Source organism: Canis lupus, chromosome 19 (genome assembly GCF_003254725.2).
Source record: "Canis lupus dingo isolate Sandy chromosome 19, ASM325472v2, whole genome shotgun sequence".
Classification (NCBI taxonomy): Eukaryota; Metazoa; Chordata; class Mammalia; order Carnivora; family Canidae; genus Canis; species Canis lupus.
The window spans coordinates 53679976-53697234 of record NC_064261.1 but is presented as its reverse complement, the minus strand read 5'-3'; the positions used below and the strand labels follow the sequence as shown (position 1 = coordinate 53697234).

Sequence of the window (17259 nt, the reverse complement as noted above, 5' to 3'; positions counted from 1 at the left end):
TCCCAGCAGAACAAAGTTATTACCACGAGCATGCCAGTGATTCTAGGAATGAATCTATGACAAGCCCCCCCCCCCCCCCCGCCGCCCACCCCCATCTGTGTTTCTCCCCACCCCATGCTCAAGGGCGCCACTGGACCCGTTTATTTAGAAAGAATTCATTCATTCCCTTAGGCGACAGTTCTTAACATTAAGAGGGAAGGAGAAGAAGGAGGAGGCCCGGAGGTTCAAGAAGTTCCTTACTCTTTTCATTAAAAGACCTTTGATAGGATGCCTAAAAACAATAGGGACTTCCTCAGTTTGAAAAGCACTAGTTTCTGTGATCCAACAACCATCAGTAGAAATTTCAAGGAAAGCTACTCCTTCTGAAAAATGTACTTTTAAGTCTCCTCCTATTAAGAGTACCTACAGACTAGGGGCCACCTAGGAATTTTCAGTAGAAAATACAAAACCACCAAAATTCTCAACCCTGGAAAGAATAGATCATCACGTGATCAGAAAATTTGAAACCAAGTAATCCATTTAAATTAAGTACAAATCTACTGTGGACCTACTAATACTAAACGGTATGAAATGGTTAGATTTTTCTCATTGAATTTATCACCACGTTTTAAGTGCATTTTAGGAATGTATTAGGTGTTGGCAACAGAAAACGCACAAATTAGTAGCAAGTGTTCAAGGCAGTGAGATTACTGTTGGAGCAGGAACATAAATGTTGGTGGAGCTTCTTTTCCGTATCCCGAGCGTCCTCGTTGAAAGCTAGATTGTTCTGTGAGTTTCCACCACGTAGCCCACACATGTAGCTGTGATCCAAGGGATTCGCGGCCATCTCACCTTTTCGGCTATTCTAATTATCTTCTACAGGTTATGTACAAAGAAAACTTGGGAACGGGCATCCCAACCCCCGTCACTCCAGAGATTGAGAGAGTCAAACGCAATCAAGAGAACTTTAGCTCGGTATTTACACGTATATCAACTAAGAATCTCTATTTCCCCCCTTAAACATCTACCAGAATAACCCGCTATCTGTTTTTAAAAAGTAACAACTTAACAGTTCTGTGTCTGTGTGTGTGCGAGGGTGTGTGTTGTTATCTGACCAAAACCACCTGGACTCACCCAAAGTGACTTACTTTTTCTGATGGTACTTTAACACTTAGCAGCTGACAAGTGTGGATACTTAGATCTGAAACACCGTGAGTACAGTTAACTCAAGGCTCTTCATCAGTATCCTCGTTTCCTGTAACTCAGTGCTTTGTGTTGTGATTTTTTTTTAATCCCCAGAATTAGCATGGTTGTGAAGGAAAAGTAAAAGCGTTATCCGTACTAAATATTACTCACGGAAAGACTCCCTCCTCACACAAACTCCCTGCCTCAATTTTCTCCCTCCCTTCATCTTTGTGCCTGTTTTGAATGTTTTCTGGGTACTTTCTTGTATCTCACAGGTTTTGTACAAAGAAAATTTGGGGAAAGGAACCCCAACACCTATCACTCCAGAGATGGAGAGAGTCAAACGCAATCAAGAGAACTTTAGCTCGGTATTTCTTAGGGGGCAAAAAATAAAATCCCTTCTTATTTAAAATAATATTTTTAACACGTTATAAACATATGATTTTTCTTCCTGTAAAATTACTAAATTCACATAATGAAAATAATGATCCAAATATTACCCCAGTTTTCAACTCTAATTTAGTATTTAGTTGCGTTCTGGTGTGAAACCTTAACTGTTTTCCCTAAAACATAACTATGGATCACTTTCCTTAAAAACCCATAATATTCAGTGTTTGGTTTTTTTTTTTTTCCCCCCACCCTTAAGCCCGCCTTTAATAACAACAGGTGTTTCTAACTGGTGTGGAACAAGTCAAAAGTGTAAAACTCTAACATCCCTTCAAAAGATCAGTGTTGATTAGAATTTTATTTGTGCGTATTCTGGCTCTGTTGGATGGATTTTTGGTGTTTGTAGCTTTTTGTAAAAAGAATGTGATTCTTAAATATTTTCATTCCAGAGATGATAGGAGCAGTGTATTGTATACCATGTAAGATATAAATGAGCTTCTCTTTGGAATAGTTTAAGGATCAACGAGAGCTAATATTTAGCTTTTAATATCTATTAGCATTTTATTACCCCAAACTTCTCTCTCTTTCTCTCTGGTTCCCTATTTTGGGGTTGCCAGCAACTCATCATGGATATTAATTTCAGTTAACTTGACCACTGCTTGATAAGGCCCGATCCTTCTGTCTTTGGGAGGAGACCTAAGTGGCTCCTCCCGGCAGCCTGGAGGCTGAGTCTGTGGCAATGCCACCCAGGGACAGACCTCGTACTGTGTGTGACTCAGTGTCCAAAGTGGTCGGTCCTGTTTCTTAAAGTTGCCGAGGCCCATTTTGTGTCGTTATGAAGACAAAAATACTTTCAGGGACTGTTGTGAAGATGAAGTTACCTGAAAGATAGGTCCAGGCTGATGCGGTTGTTGGTTTTGTGCACACAGATTTTGTACAAAGAGAACTTGAGCAAGGGGACCCCCATTCCTGTCACTCCTGAGATGGAGCGAGTCAAACGCAATCAAGAAAACTTTAGCTCGGTATTCGGGAGAAAGTTCCTTTAATTCCATATTTAAAAAAATAATAATTTTCTATAAAACAAACTTCTATTAGCCCCTTTAAAATAATCCGTTTAACATTTTTAGAATTTCATCAACTGAATCATGTTTTCCACATCTTTTACTTACCATTTGATTCTAACGTTCTGTACCTTTCATAATCGTCCCTTAAAACTTTTAATTCGTTCCTTTCCTTCTCTTTTCAACTTTTATGTTGCTGCTGGGACTTTTGAAGTTCATGGATATCCAAAAAAAAAAAAAACAAACAAACACCGTAGCTCTTAATTTCTCAGGACTCTCTTTATTTAAGATGCCTCTGGGTTAGCTTTGCACGAAGACTAGAGTCCTTGAGGCCACAGGTAGTAGTGGCTCGTGACTGGGAATGCGCTTGCCTTAACCCGGATCCCATCTGGGTAAACACAGGCCGGAAAGAGAAAGTGGTTCAGGGTTGGAACCCAAAGCAGCCCTATCCTGATACTTGGCTAAACGAGCCATTCCATGAATAGAAATCCAGACCTTCTGATTTACTCTTTTAAAGACACAAATCAGATCATACATTTATATTTAATGTTACTTTTTATTTTAGTAATATTGTTGAAAAATTCTGTAATAGTCTGTGAAACTTCCGTATAAGGAACTTAAGAGTCACTTAGGCCTGAAATAGAAAATCAAATGTCAATAGGAAAATTTAGCTGGACGGTTTTTTTGGGGGGAGGGGGGCAGGTTTGATCCAAAGTGGCTTTTAACTGTCAGTTTAAATATTTTCAGAAAGTTTTATTCTCCTACACAAATAGATTAGTAACTTTCTTTGGTCCCACTCTCTTTTGGTTTTGTTTTTAATTCACTAACAACCTTTCAATTGTGTTAAATTATCCATGTAAATTAATATTACTTCTGGAATGTTCACTGTTTTCCCTGTGGGATGATGATGATGATGATTTCTTCTTTTGGAAGAATTAAGGTTTGCATTAATTTTCAAAATTATATTTTAATTTTTTCTATAATATAAGTATATTGTTTATATTTGAGATCTTAATGATCCCAGATAATTTTTTTTTCCTAAGTAACCATTTGTATTCATTGTTGCACAAGTTGCATTTAGGCAAAAATTGTCCTGATGGTGCATAGAGCTCCTAAGATTCCGTGGGAAATGAATAGCACTCTGTATTACAATATTAATTTTGAGACTTGACCACCTCCACAATTTAAATTTACTCAATAAAGGCCAATTTTGCTATACTACATAGATTTGGCCTGGAGTTTTAAATATCTGCTACTCTGTAAAACAGATGTTCTACGGAGGGAACGTTAGTATTTGGCAATCTAATTAAAAACTAATTTTTCTGTTGTACAATAAGCACGTTAGTGCTCTTATGAAATTATTTGTAGTTTTTTTTCCCTTAATTCTCATCACAGGAACGAAACCTTCAGTATACTATGAGTTAATATTGCAGTAAATATCAAATACACGCACTTTAGCTAAGGAAATCCAGAGCACATTCTCATCCTGATCTGTGTTTGGAGAGTCTTTCCTGTTTGACGTCTGTGGTCTCATCCTAGGGTCCCTCCAGGACAGATGAAAGGGCTGTCTTGACTGCTCTTGTTTTTTTTTTCTGGATGCTTTCTTGTGTTGTACAGGTGTTGTACAAAGAAAACCTCGGGAAGGGGATTCCAATTCCCATCACTCCAGAGATGGAGCGAGTCAAACACAATCAAGAAAACTTTAGTTCGGTATTTAAAAGAAAAAAAAAATCCCTTTAACTATTTTTAAACCAAAAATTAATGGCTATATTTTAAATCTAATCAGCTTATCCCAGTAAAAACTCTGACATGTCTTGTTCATGACCTAACGCTGCCATCTCCCCTGAATCCATTGCCCCACTTTGGTTAAACATTAATACCATTATTTGACTTATAAAAAAATAAGTTCAGTATTATATCCCAACCTTTAAAACCATAACCTTTCTCAGTGTCTAAGGACCCACATTTATCCTGCTTTGGCAAATTTGATCTGAACATAAAGCTTCCAAAAATGTATTTAGCAAAGATTGGACTGTTGGCCCCACTTCCTGTTCTAATCTTCTCTGTCCCTACTGGTATCTACACAGATATTTTGAAGTTTCTTTTTTTGTAGCATCTTGTCATTGCTCTCCATATGCTTTAAAAATAATTCTTCCCAGTATGTTCACCCAAACTAAAAATTAAATACCTGGACTTCTTTTGAAAGTCAACAAAAGAAGGTTTGTGCACATGTATCTTAATACTGTTTTTTTTAAAAAAAAATCAGATCTCCTTATGTGGTTTATTAATAACATTTCCAAATCAAAAATAACTTCGTTGGTTCTCCTTTTGTCTCTTACTCTTTTTACTTCTTCTCTTCCTCTTAACAAACCGGCTGGGGGCACTAATCGTCGGTTCCCTTTCACCGCACACTCTGCAGAGATTAATCCAAACAACAAAAGTAACAAAACTTTCCTTTCCTGTCTCAGTTTTTGCTGCTCTTTCCTGCATTCCCTTACCTAATGTCTTTAGGCTCCTACAGGTTGGATCTAGAAGCTTCTGGTATCTCCCTTCCTCTAACCTCCTCTCTTTCCTCTTTGCCCTTCCTCCCCCCACTTCTCCACAAAAGGGGGAAAGTGGTTGATCCTTCTTTTTGTTCTGGATGCTCTCTTACCATACAGGTGCTTTACAAGGAGAACCTGGGGACAGGGATTCCAGTCTCCATCACTCCTGAGATGCAGAGAGTCAAACACAATCAAGAAAACCTTAGCTCGGTATTTTGGAAAGAAAGGGAAAAGCAGCTGCCACTTAACCTCATAATTAGATAACACTTGACACGTATTCCTCCTTAAAACCCACTCCCCTGCCTTTGTTTCTAATATACCTCACTTAGCAAAAGGACATACTTTTTATATTTTTATGTTACTACTATGGATTCGACTTTCTAAAACATTCATAACATTTAATTCTGTTATCCCATCTCGTATTTTTAAATATTTTTTTTAAACCGCTTGTCTCTTAGTTTGCTTGGATAACAACAAAACCGAGTTCTAACAATCTCAAACCCCCCTGTCATTGGTGGGAGGCACGTGCTCACAGGAAGGACAAAATGACATGAATGACGGACAGCCTTCCCCCAGCAGCCGAGGTCCTTCCTTCCCCAGAGCTCTGCTGCCAGTAGTCGGTTGGGGCGGCTGGTCGACCTGTAACTCCTGGCCCCCTGGACTCGACTGTGTCCTTTGGTAACAAGGAGGTTGAACTCACACTTAAAATCTTGCAACCAATGAAATGTTACTTATTTTTCTTTTTTCTGGATGCTTTCTCATCACACAGGTGTTGTACAAAGAAAACATGGGCAAGGGAACCCCTTTACCTGTCACTCCAGAGATGGAGAGAGTCAAACACAATCAAGAAAATATTAGCTCGGTACTTTGGCAAGACAAGAAACAACTACTACTTTAATGACTTGAAATAATACTTATTAATCCTACTTTAAAAAAAAAACAAATTTTGTGAATTTTGTTTATCCCATGTATCCTTCTGTCCCAGAAGGCTACTCTTAGCTTTAACTCTGTAATAACAAGATTGCTTTAATCCAGTTCTAATATCAGGAAGTAACAGATTTTTCCAATTTCGCTCAGCTCTCCCCAAACTCACTCTCTACCATCCTCAAGGTCTCTTTGTTTTACATTCTCATGAAATTGGGGGAGGGGCCTGGTCGATAGGAGAGCGCTCTCTGGAAAAGTGACTTGTGATCTTGTTTTGTTTTTGCCCCTGTGACGTTAGGTTCTAATTTAACCTGTCAGATTTAGACAAAGAGACCTTGGGAAAAAATAACCCCTGATCCTCCAAGGATAATGACATTTCTATTCCATCTGGTATTTAAAAATATTTTTTTAAAAAAACCACTTGCCTTTTAGTTTGCTTGGATAACAAGAAAATTGAGTTCTAACAATCTTGAGTCCTGGGTGATTGTTTAGAGGTACTGTGCTCTTGGAAATGGAAAAACTAAGATCCACCAGTTGTTTCAGAAAATTACCAATTAAGAAGGAAGCGTCACTCTCAAACGGTTTTTGCTTTACCAATTTTAGTTTTTTGTTGTGTTTATCATGGTGTCTAACTGCTAACTGGTGAGCCGTTTGCCGCAAGCCTGCGCTCGGTGTATCCTGGTTTCTTGCTGACCAGGGGGTTGGGGTCCTGGAAGGAGACGCCCCCCCCCCCCCCCCAGCCTCCCGGGAGAGCACGGCCTCGGACTCCCGGAGCACGTGCCACGCCCCGCTGCCGGGTCCCGCTGGGGGCGGGGGCCTTGCCGCTCAGGGACCCCTTCGGGAAGCGCGGTGCCCCCGTGAAGGGCGCCGGGGCAGGCCCTGAGGTGCAGCATCCACGCTCCTGCCCGTGTGGCGCCGAGAACCGCCCCGGGACGCTCTAGAGGGTCCAGGGGCCGCGCCCCGGCCTGGCCCGCCGCTCCCCTGGGGGGCGGCCCCTGCACCTCGGGGCCTGGCTCGGGGCCTGGCTCGGCCGCCTGCTGCCCGGAGCGCGGGGGTGGCCTTGACCCCAGCCCGCACCCCGGATCCGCCGTCCCCCCCCCCCCGCGCCCTGCGGCCACCCCAGCCCGCCCCCGCCCCCCACGCCCTGCAGGAGCCGCCCCCAGCCCCGCGGCCGCAGGCCGAGCCCCGGAGCCCCGGCACAGCTGATCCGTCCCGTTCGTCTTGCGGGCGCTAATGTCGTCTTCTTTCCGGCTCCTCGGTGCCGCCGCGTAGGTTCTGTACCGGGAGCAGGTGGGGAAGGCGACCCCGACCCCCGTCACGCCGGAGATGCAGAGAGTCAAACGCAACCAGGAGAACATCAGCTCGGTATCGTGGGGGGAGCGGGCGCGTGCGGCCCCGGCCCCGGCCCCCCCCCCCAGACACGGGCCGGCTGTCGCGGGGCCCCCGCCCTCTCGCCCCCGCCCCCCGCCCCCGCCCCCCAGTACGCGCGGCCCCCGCCCGAGCCCCCGTCTCAGCCGGCACGTGGCCCCCGCAGGTGTCGTACCGAGAGCAGGTGGGGAAGGCGACCCCGACCCCCTTTACTCCCGAGATGGAGCGAGTCAAACGCAACCAGGAGAACTTTAGCTCGGTACCTGGGCGGCCGGGGCGCCGCGGCGTGGGGCGCCTGCAGACTGGCTGCGGCACTAACCCCTCGCGCTCGCCCCGAAACTGACCTCGGGAGCCCCTCTCTGCCCCTAAAACCAACCAGCGACCCCAGCAGCTCCCACCGATTAATTCCTCCTCCTGGGCTTTACACGGAACGTGCAACGTGCGGACGGCTTTCCTCCCGCTGTGACCCCCCCCCGTGTGGCCCCCGGTGTCACCCCCCCTGCGCCCCCCACCCGGTGTGACCCCCCTGCGCCCCCCACCCGGTGTGACCCCCCTGCGCCCCCTCACCCGGTGTGACCCCCCCCTGCGCCCCCTCACCCGGTGTGACCCCCCCTGCGCCCCTCACCCGGTGTGACCCCCCCTGCGCCCCTCACCCGGTGTGACCCCGTGGCCCCCCTCCCCCGCCGCTCGCTGACGCCGGCGCCCTCGGCCCCCAGGTGTGCTACCGGGAGAGCGTGAGGAAGGGCACGCCGACGGCCGTCACCCCAGAGATGGAGCGAGCCAAGCGCAACCAGGAGAACCTGAGCTCGGTACTGGGCGGCCGCCGCCTCCCTCGAGCATGTCCGCCCCGCGTGGACGCGCCCTCGCCCTCGCCCTCGCCCTCGCCCCGGCGGGCAGGGGCCCCGGGGGTCGCGGCCCGGCCCCTTAACACCTGCGCCGCTTGCTCGCCTGCAGGTGGACGCTGCGATTAACGCAACCGGCCTTTAGGTGCCCGTGGCCGTACCCAGGACGAACACCTGCGGGCGTCCCGCGGCCCCGAGGGTGGGGGGTGGCCCGGGTCACGGCCCGTAACACTTGCTGATGTCCCGCGGCCTGCGGGGTTGGGGGGCGGCCCGTGTCGCGGCCTGTAACACCTGCCGATGTCCTGGGGCCCCGCTGGGCTGGGGGGGCCCGGGTCACAGCCTGTAACACCCGCCTAACACCTGCCGATGTCCCGCGGCCCCGATGAAGGGGGGGGGGGTGCGTCCCAAGTCACAGCCTGTAACACGTGCCTAACACCTGCCGATGTCCAGTGGCCCCGCTGGGCGGGGGGGGCGGCCCGGGTCACAGCCGCGGCCTGTTGACCCCTAAGCCGGGGCCCTGAGACACGTGCGGCCCGGGCTGGGCGTCGTCGGCGCCCCCTGCACGTGGGCCTATGAAAACGGTCCCGAGTGGAGAAGGATGGTGGCCGTGGGGCGCGGGCAGGGGCAGTCCCCTCGGCGGATGCCAGGTGGCGCCGCCCGACGTCTCGGGGAAGCCCAAGGCCGTGACGACAACGGGCCCGGGCTCGGCCGCACCTGCTGACGCCCCCGCCCCCCGCCCCCCGCAGGTGCTGTACGCCGACGGCTTCCGCAGGCACATCCAGGGCAGGGCCGCGCACGTGCTGGACACCCCGGAGATGCGGCGCGTGCGCGAGACCCAGCGCAACGTGTCCACGGTGAGTGCGGGGGGACGGGGTGGGGAACGGGGAGCCCCGGGCCCACGCACGGGCGCCCACGAACCGCGGCCCCGCAGGTGAAGTACCACGAGGACTTCGAGAAACACAAGGGCTGCTTCACGCCCGTGGTCACGGACCCCATCACCGAGCGGGTGAAGAAGAACACGCAGGACGTCAGCGACATCACCTACCGCGGCATCCGGAGGAGGGTGGTGGAGATGGAGCCGGGCCGCGGCGGCCAGGCCCAGGAGCCCGTCACAGGTGGGGGCCGCGGGGGGGCGGGGGGGGCTCCGCACGACGGCCTCGGCCTGGGGCTCCCGGCACCACCACGCGCGCCTCCGCCCACCACGCGAGGACCAGGTGTCCCGCCCCGGCTGCCCCCCCCCCCCCGCTCCCAGCGCCGCCACCCCCCCCGCAGCCCCCCGCACCCCCCCGCACCCCCCCGCACCCCCCCGCCGGGGTCCGACCTGGGCGCCTGTCCCGCGCAGGCCTCCGCGTGTGGCGCACCAACCCGGGCTCCGTGTTCGACTACGACCCCGCGGAGGACAACATCCAGTCGCGGAGCTTGCACCTGCTCAACGGTAGGGGCGGCTGCGGCGGGCGGGGGCGACCAGGCTTGGCGGGGACCCTCGGGGCCGGACCCCTCCGTGCTGGGCGCCGAGGCCGCGGAGGGGCCGCCGGAGTGTGGGGCCCCGTCGGTGCCGCCCCGTGCGAGGCCCTCCGTCCCCGGGGAGCCCGGCGGGACCAGGGAGGCCGGAGGGACCAGGGAGCCCGGCCGCCAGCCGGGGAGGGATGTGCTGACGCCTGGCGGCCCCCCCAGGGCAACAGCCTGTGGCCGCGGGCGCTCGGGGAGGCGGGAGCGGGGATGGGGGGGGCGCCCGCCCTGCTGCCAGGCACCTCCAGGACCCTCCGGGGCCGCCGCGGCGTCTGCAGGAATCCACGTGCCCCGGACCCGGGTACCCGCAGGGCCCGCCGCGGCCACACACCCACCCCCCCCCCACCCCCCCGCCATCTTCCCCCAGTCTTCCCCCCACCACTGTCTTCCCCGTCTTCACCCCTACTGTCCCATCCCCCTCCCCCCTCTCCCCCCTACCCCCGTCTCCCTCCCCTCTCCCTTCTCCCTACCCCCGTCTCCCTCCCCTCTCTCCCCTCTCCCTCCCCTCTCTCCTCCCCTCTCCTCCCCTCTCTCCTCCCCTCTCCTCCCCTCTCTCCTCCCCTCTCCTCCCCTCTCCCCTCCCTCTGCTCCCCTCTCCTCCTCCCCTCTCCTCCCCTCTCCCCTCCCTCTGCTCCCCTCTCCTCCCCCTCTGCTCCCCTCTCCTCCCCTCTCCTTCCCTCTCCTGCTCCCCTCTCCTTCCCCTCTCCTCTCCCACTCTCCCCCCCCTCTCCTCTCCCACTCTCCCCCCCTCTCCTCTCCCACTCTCCCCCCACCCCAGCAGCCTTGGCCTCACCCCTGCCCTGCTACTCCCACTGGTACAGCCTCATACCTGATCCTCCACTACCCCCACATGACCGCAGCCTGACCCCTACACCCCCACTCCCCCCGCACGGCCCCCCCCTTTACTCCGGGTCCCCCCCTCGCGGTCTCCCCCTCTCCCCCCCAGCGGCCTTCCCCCCCTCCTCCCCCCTTTCTCTCCATCCACGTCTTAAACCCTCCACCGCGTCCTAAGGCGTCCCCCCCCAGCGCCCCCCCCCACCCCCGCTGCTGTGTCCTAACCCCCCGCCCGCCCCAACAGCCCAGGCGCAGCGCCGGAGCCGCGAGCACTCCCGGGCGGGCTCGGCCAGCGCGCTGAGCGGCGAGGACAAGTCGGAGCCCTCGGAGCCCGCCGACCAGCGCCTGTCCGCCTACAGCGACGGCATCGTCTTCACCGCCTCAGGTACCGCGGGGGCCGCCCGCCCTCGGGCTCGGGCTGCAGCGGCCGGTAGAGGCTGGGCAGCGGGCCTCACGGGGCTTCAGGCTGGGGGGGGGGGCTTGGGCAGCAGGTGCAGGCCCCCCCAGCAGGTGTGCCCCCCCCACGGGCAGCAGGTGCAGGCCTCCCTCGTGGGCAGCAGGTGCAGCCCTCCCCCCCCCCCCCCCCGCGGGCAGCAGGTGCAGGCACCCCAGCAGGTGTGCCCCCCCCACGGGCAGCAGGTGCAGGCCCCACTCCGGGCAGCAGGTGCACCCCCCCCCCGTGGGCAGCAGGTGCAGGCCCCCCCCTCTGTGGCCAGCAGGTGCAGTCCCCCCCCCCCCCCCCGCACGGGCAGCAGGTGCAGGCCCCCCCAGCAGGTGTGCCCCCCCCCCCGCGGGCAGCAGGTGCAGGCACCCCAGCAGGTGTGCCCCCCCCCACGGGCAGCAAGTGCAGGCCCCACTCCGGGCAGCAGGTGCAGCCCCCCCCCCCGTGGGCAGCAGGTGCAGGCCCCCCCCAGCAGGTGTGCCCCCCCCCCGCGGGCAGCAGGTACAGGCCCCCCCAGCAGGTGTGCCCCCCCCACGGGCCGCAGGTGCAGGCCTCCCTCGCGAGCAGCAGGTGCAGGCCCCCCCCACGGGCCGCAGGTGCAGGCCTCCCTCGCGGGCAGCAGGTGCAACCCCCCCCCCCCCCCCCCGTGGGCTGCAGGTGCAGGCCACCCCCCTCCACGGACAGCAGGTGCAGGCCCTGCCCTTCGCGGCCAGCAGGTACAGGCCCGCCCCGCGCCAACCCTCCCCCCACCCCAACAGCCTACAAGCACGCCAGGACCACGGAGCTGCCCCCGCAGCGGTCCTCGTCCGCGGCCACGCAGCAGACCACGCTCTCCTCCATCCCGTCGCACCCCTCCACTGCTGGCGTAAGTGCAGCCCCCGCCCCGCCTGCTGTAGGCGGCACGTTTTTTAAAATTAAGATTTATTTATTACTGAGAGACACACAGAGAGAGGCAGAGACCCAGGCAGAGGGAGAAGCAGGCTCCCTGCAGGGTCCGGACCGGGGACTTGATCCCGGGACCCTGGGGTCACGCCCTGGGCCGCAGGCAGACAGCCTCTGAGCCTCCTGGGGGCCCCTCGACGCTCTTTTAATGCACCTATTACCAGGTGTATGAGAAACGCTTCATTCCCAAGCTCAAATTATTTAAACTAATGATCCCTTGGGGCTCACTGGTCCTACCCACTACCTTCAAGTATCTGCTGCTTGGAATCCTCGTTCAAGAGGATTACGCATGTGTCACGCATAAAACATGTCATCTTAGATCTCCCTAAATATAAGGGATATAAATGTAAATAAATATAAAACAATACATATAAATAAGTCAGTCATGTTTACAGTTCACCAAACTACTTTAAAAACTCAGTTTAAAACCCTGGATTCATCCATATCACAGAAACTTAATTCTTTAGGGTTGAAATAAAAGTATTTCTATGAACAAAAATATTTGTATGTAGAAAACTGTCTTTACAAAAGGACAAAGATCTAAGTAAGTATTAAGACTCATTATATCCGGGAACAGAACCTTGTAGTCATTTCTCGTGAAATAAACCCATGAACTCAAGGCAACTCCAAAATCCTAGCGTTCTGTGTATTAAAGTTAACATTGTGTTTATTTGACAGAGTGCATAAGCAGGGGGAGCAGCAGGCGGAGGGAGCAGCCGACTCCCCACCGAGCAGGGAGCCCGATGTGGGATCCAGTCCCAGGCCCCGGCTGGGAACATAACCCGAGCCGAAGGCAGCCACTTAACCACATGAGCCCCTCGGCTGCCCTCCAATAGACAACTATTAACCAAATAGGAGCAAAACATACTGTAAAGCTGCTATCATTAAATATGGGTTTAGCATGGGACTAGATATGAGAATAGCTTACAAATCAGCAGGGGGAAACAGTAAAATTGTAAAATACTACTGAAAATTAGAGGCCACTTTTATAATATCGGGACAACCAAGGCCCTCCTCAGCAAGTTCCAGAACCTAAGGATGTGAAAGAAAAGACCACATATCTAAAAAAAAAAAAAAAAAAAAAAAAAAAAAAAAAAAAAAAAAAAGAAAAGACCACATATCTGACCATAAAATTTTAGAGATTTTGAGAGAAAAACGCGAGCAAGCAGGAGCAGTGTGGAGGGACTTAATCCCAGGCCTCTGGACCAGAAGATTTTAAACTTTTTTTTTTCTTTTTAAGATTTTATTTATTTATGACAGACACACACAGAGAGAGAGAGAGAGGGGCAAAGACCCAGGCAGAGGGAGAAGCAGGCTCCATGCAGGGAGCCGGACCTGGGTCTCGATCCCGGGACTCTGGGGTCACGCCCTGGGCTGAAGGTGGTGCTAAACCACTGAGCCACCTGGGCGGCCCTAAACGTTTTTATAATAAAATGAAATATATCAAACTGGGAGAAAATATCTGCATATATAACAAAAAGCCCTATCTAAAAGGCATAACACCCAAAAATTCATTGGCAAATTATTCCTTCTGGTCAAAATAAGATATGGAAGCAAACGAATAGACAACTTACAGCAAAAGAAATAGAAACATCCAACAAAAGTGTCCACCATGACTGCTAACTAGGAATATGCAAATTAAAGCAAAGTATAGTGTTAGAATCCTCTCATGGTAGTGGGTTTTTTTTTATTATTAAAATGAACATACCATTTGACCTACTACTTTCACCTTTAAAAGGTCTTTTCCTGGGACACCCGGGTGGCTCAGGGGTTGAGCGTCTGTCGTCGGCCCAGGGCATGACTCCCGGGGTCCTGGGCTCCCCGCAGGGAACCTGCTTCTCCCTCTGCCTATGTCTCTGCCTCTCTCTGTCTCATGGATAAATAAATAAAATAACAAAAAGCTCTTTCCCTGAAATACTTGCCTAAAGACAAACATTAGAGGATTAGTGTAAAATAGTAACAATTAAATGTCCAGAAGTATAGAAATGGTTAATTTGTGATCTTACAATACAGAATTCTCTGCAGCAGTAAAAAATGTAAGACAGAAAAAACACAGACAGATCTGTATTTATATGGAAGGACCCTGAAGTGTTATATTAAATGGAAAGAACAAGTCAGAGTATGAATCTCAGTAACTGTTCAGGAATGCAGGGGGGAAGGGGAAACCTGTCTTTGATCGTTTCAGAATGCCAGGAAAAACTACGTGGGTGACATCTCCAATTACTAACCAGTGTGGCTCCCATGAAGGAAATTTGGGCACTTTCAATTTTTGTTATTTTTATCTACAAGTAGTGTTACAAGAGCCGAATTACATCGGAAACCGAATTACATGTAAAACCACTTGAGCTCTACCTTTTTACCACATTTTTAAGTGTTCGATACATTCAGGCTTGTGTACAGATCGCCAGAGATCTCCAGGGCCCATTCGTCTTAACGGGAACTCCATGCTTACTGATTAGTAAAGTGCCCACTTTCCCTTCTCCTCTCCTTGGGGTTTTCTTGTTTAATGTGGAGGACAGCTTTTAGGAACTTTTACAACCAGCGTGCTTCCAAATTCCCAGTGAAAGAATACGTGCAGTATTGCTTTGGTCTTTCAAATTTTTATTCTTCAAAACACAAAATTGACTTTTTCAAAAGGGAAGAAAAGGCCACATACAAAATTAGCACATTCCATTCTGTTTTCATAGTTTTATGAACATATTAACATACCATTAAGTTCATTTGAAGCGTATGGGTCCACTGATTTTTATTTATTTCATTTGGTTATTCAACTGCTACCATCATCTAATTTTATAACATTTCATCACCCTAAAAAACCCCTTGTACCCATCAACGGTCCCCCCATCCCATCCTGAGGGATCCACTAATGCTCTTTGTCTGCATTTGCCTGTGCAACGTACTTGACATAAATTCAGTCACACAGTATGTGGTCTTCGGGGACGGGCCTCCTGTCCTCAATGCCGAGGTTCGCCTGCTTCTATCACGGCAGTAAAAACTCCTTAGTACCGACTGTTCCATCGTGTGGAAATACCACCCTGCCTTCCTTCATCAATTGATAGGCATTTGGCTCTTTGCCATTTTTTGACTGCCGTGAAGGATACCGGGAGTGTGGACGCACGAATTACCGTGTGGACATACGTTCTCGCGCCCCTTGGGGATGTAGGTAGGGCCGCAGTACCGTAACTCTGCATCGAACAAGGGAGGAGCTTGCAAAAACTCTTTGCCAAGTGGCTGCACCATCTTACTTTCCCATCAGCAGCTTTTCAAATTTCTCCACACCCTCCCTAGTATCGGCTCTGGGTCCTCACTGACTCCTACCGTTCTAGCGTGTTTGAAGTCGTAGTTCCTTGGGGTTTTCCCTGCTGACTGAAAACATGGGCTATTCGTACATCTCCTTTGGAGAATTCAGATCCTTCGCCTCCCTCCCGCCTTTTTTCAGTTTTGAATTGTAGGAGTTTTTATCTTCTGGATGTAATCCCTTACTGGATGTATGATCAGCAAATACTTGATCCTGTTTTGTGAGTAGTCGTGGGTAGTCTTTTTACTTTCCTGGTGGTGGTTGTACATTCTCTTTGTGTAACTTAGATAGACCTTAAAATTAGGTGTTCGGGTTGATTGTTGCAAATCTAATCGTGTGTGTGTGTGTGTGTATATATATATATATATTTTTTTTTACCTTTTTCCATCTTCACAAATAGAAGATCTTCCGTGCCATGTACGACTATATGGCTGCTGATGCAGATGAGGTGTCCTTCAGAGACGGAGACGCTATTGTAAACGTCCAAGCGATCGACGAGGGTTGGATGTATGGCACTGTGCAGAGGACGGGCAGGACCGGCATGCTGCCAGCCAACTACGTGGAAGCCATTTAAGCATTTCTGAGTATTGCACTGGTCTGCGGGACCTGCACATCCTGCAGTCAGGGTTTCAGTTCAGACTCCCCACCATTATTTCCTAAGCTCTCAAAGCTGCCCAATGGTTTTTTTGTGTCAATATGGTTAACAGTTGCACCATCCCTTAATTTGTTTCTATATGAACCTCAGTAATTCTCCAGTAAAACAAATCTTAATATCACTAATTGTCCAGTTATTAAACTAGATCTACTTCATTATTTTCTGGACTTACACATATAACTTAAGAGACATTAAACCCATAGGTTCGTGATTCTTAAAACTGTCATTACTAAATTTTCCATGTTGCCTTAAAGTTTAATTATAGAATAGATATTTTAAAAGTTTATGCAATGTTTATTGCTGTATCAACCCAGAGTCTTTCTCCATTATGAAAATGTTCAACATTATTTTTTTTTTAAACAAGGATTCTGAACATGTTAAATACAAAGAACAATGGCAGAAACACTCACCTTTTCCTTGCTCACTGAATGCTCATGCTTTTAATTCTATTCCAGGTCTGAAGTTACAAAGGTGATAGTCAATAAAGTCTAGAATTCTGCAATAAACACCACTGAAGTAGTAACTTATTTTTAAAGGTTGTTTTGATCAACAAATCAATTTCAATAAAGCAAATCCATCAGTTTAGACTTCACTAAAAAAATTTAAATGTACCGTTAAAAATGTACACACGTGGCTTTCTCAGGACTATACTGTATTCAGCAAGCTTCCCTTATGGCTCAGCTGATAACATTTTATAAACCACTGTGGGGTCATCAGTGGACAGCTGGGAAAGGGATGGCACTGCACGCCCCAACCCTACTATTTGCTACAGACCTGCCCTTCGGGTGGGTGGCCAGGGCCCATCCAAAGCATTGCCGCTGCCTGGCAGTGGCCCAGCACCACTCCACAGACTCCTGCCCTGAGAAGGGAGGATAACACACACCCCGGCCCAGCTGTGTGGCCCCAGCAATGGACTCGGGGCAGACATCAGGTCTGACTGTGGGCCCCACACACCAATGAAAGCTTCTCAAAGGACAACACAGGGAAAGCTTAAGGCAGTTCCATACCACTGCATCTCTGGCGAACACCTCGTCTGACTCAACTCAAGCCCAAGGAGGCCCCAGACTGGCCCACTCATGCCACAGGAATGAAGCCCTGTCCACAAGTGGCAACGAAAGCTATTGCAGATGACTGGACTGAAGGCAAACGTGACTCCGCCACAAACCGGGGTACACGCAACACACACAGGCGATAGCCCCGAAGAGCCAGGTTTTGGTGAGCCGAGGATATTGAGCAGTAGGGCACCACCACAGGACCTCTTCTTCATAAGGCTATTACTTGCAAAATCAG

General features: G+C 50.9%; 1 protein-coding gene across 1 annotated transcript in view; it reads left to right on the top strand.

Moving 5' to 3' along the window:
* Window positions 1-16475, top strand: part of NEB (nebulin) — a 200923-nt gene extending 184448 nt beyond the window's left edge. Inside the window, 15 exon segments of the mRNA XM_049097113.1 lie at window positions 862-954; window positions 1440-1532; window positions 2481-2573; window positions 4230-4322; window positions 5273-5365; window positions 5925-6017; window positions 7352-7444; window positions 7614-7706; window positions 8164-8256; window positions 9036-9143; window positions 9221-9404; window positions 9632-9724; window positions 10877-11017; window positions 11833-11939; window positions 15715-16475. Of these exon segments, the coding sequence (XP_048953070.1) occupies window positions 862-954; window positions 1440-1532; window positions 2481-2573; window positions 4230-4322; window positions 5273-5365; window positions 5925-6017; window positions 7352-7444; window positions 7614-7706; window positions 8164-8256; window positions 9036-9143; window positions 9221-9404; window positions 9632-9724; window positions 10877-11017; window positions 11833-11939; window positions 15715-15888 (1644 nt within the window). The 3' untranslated portion in view covers window positions 15889-16475.
* Window positions 16476-17259: the final 784 nt, after the last annotated feature.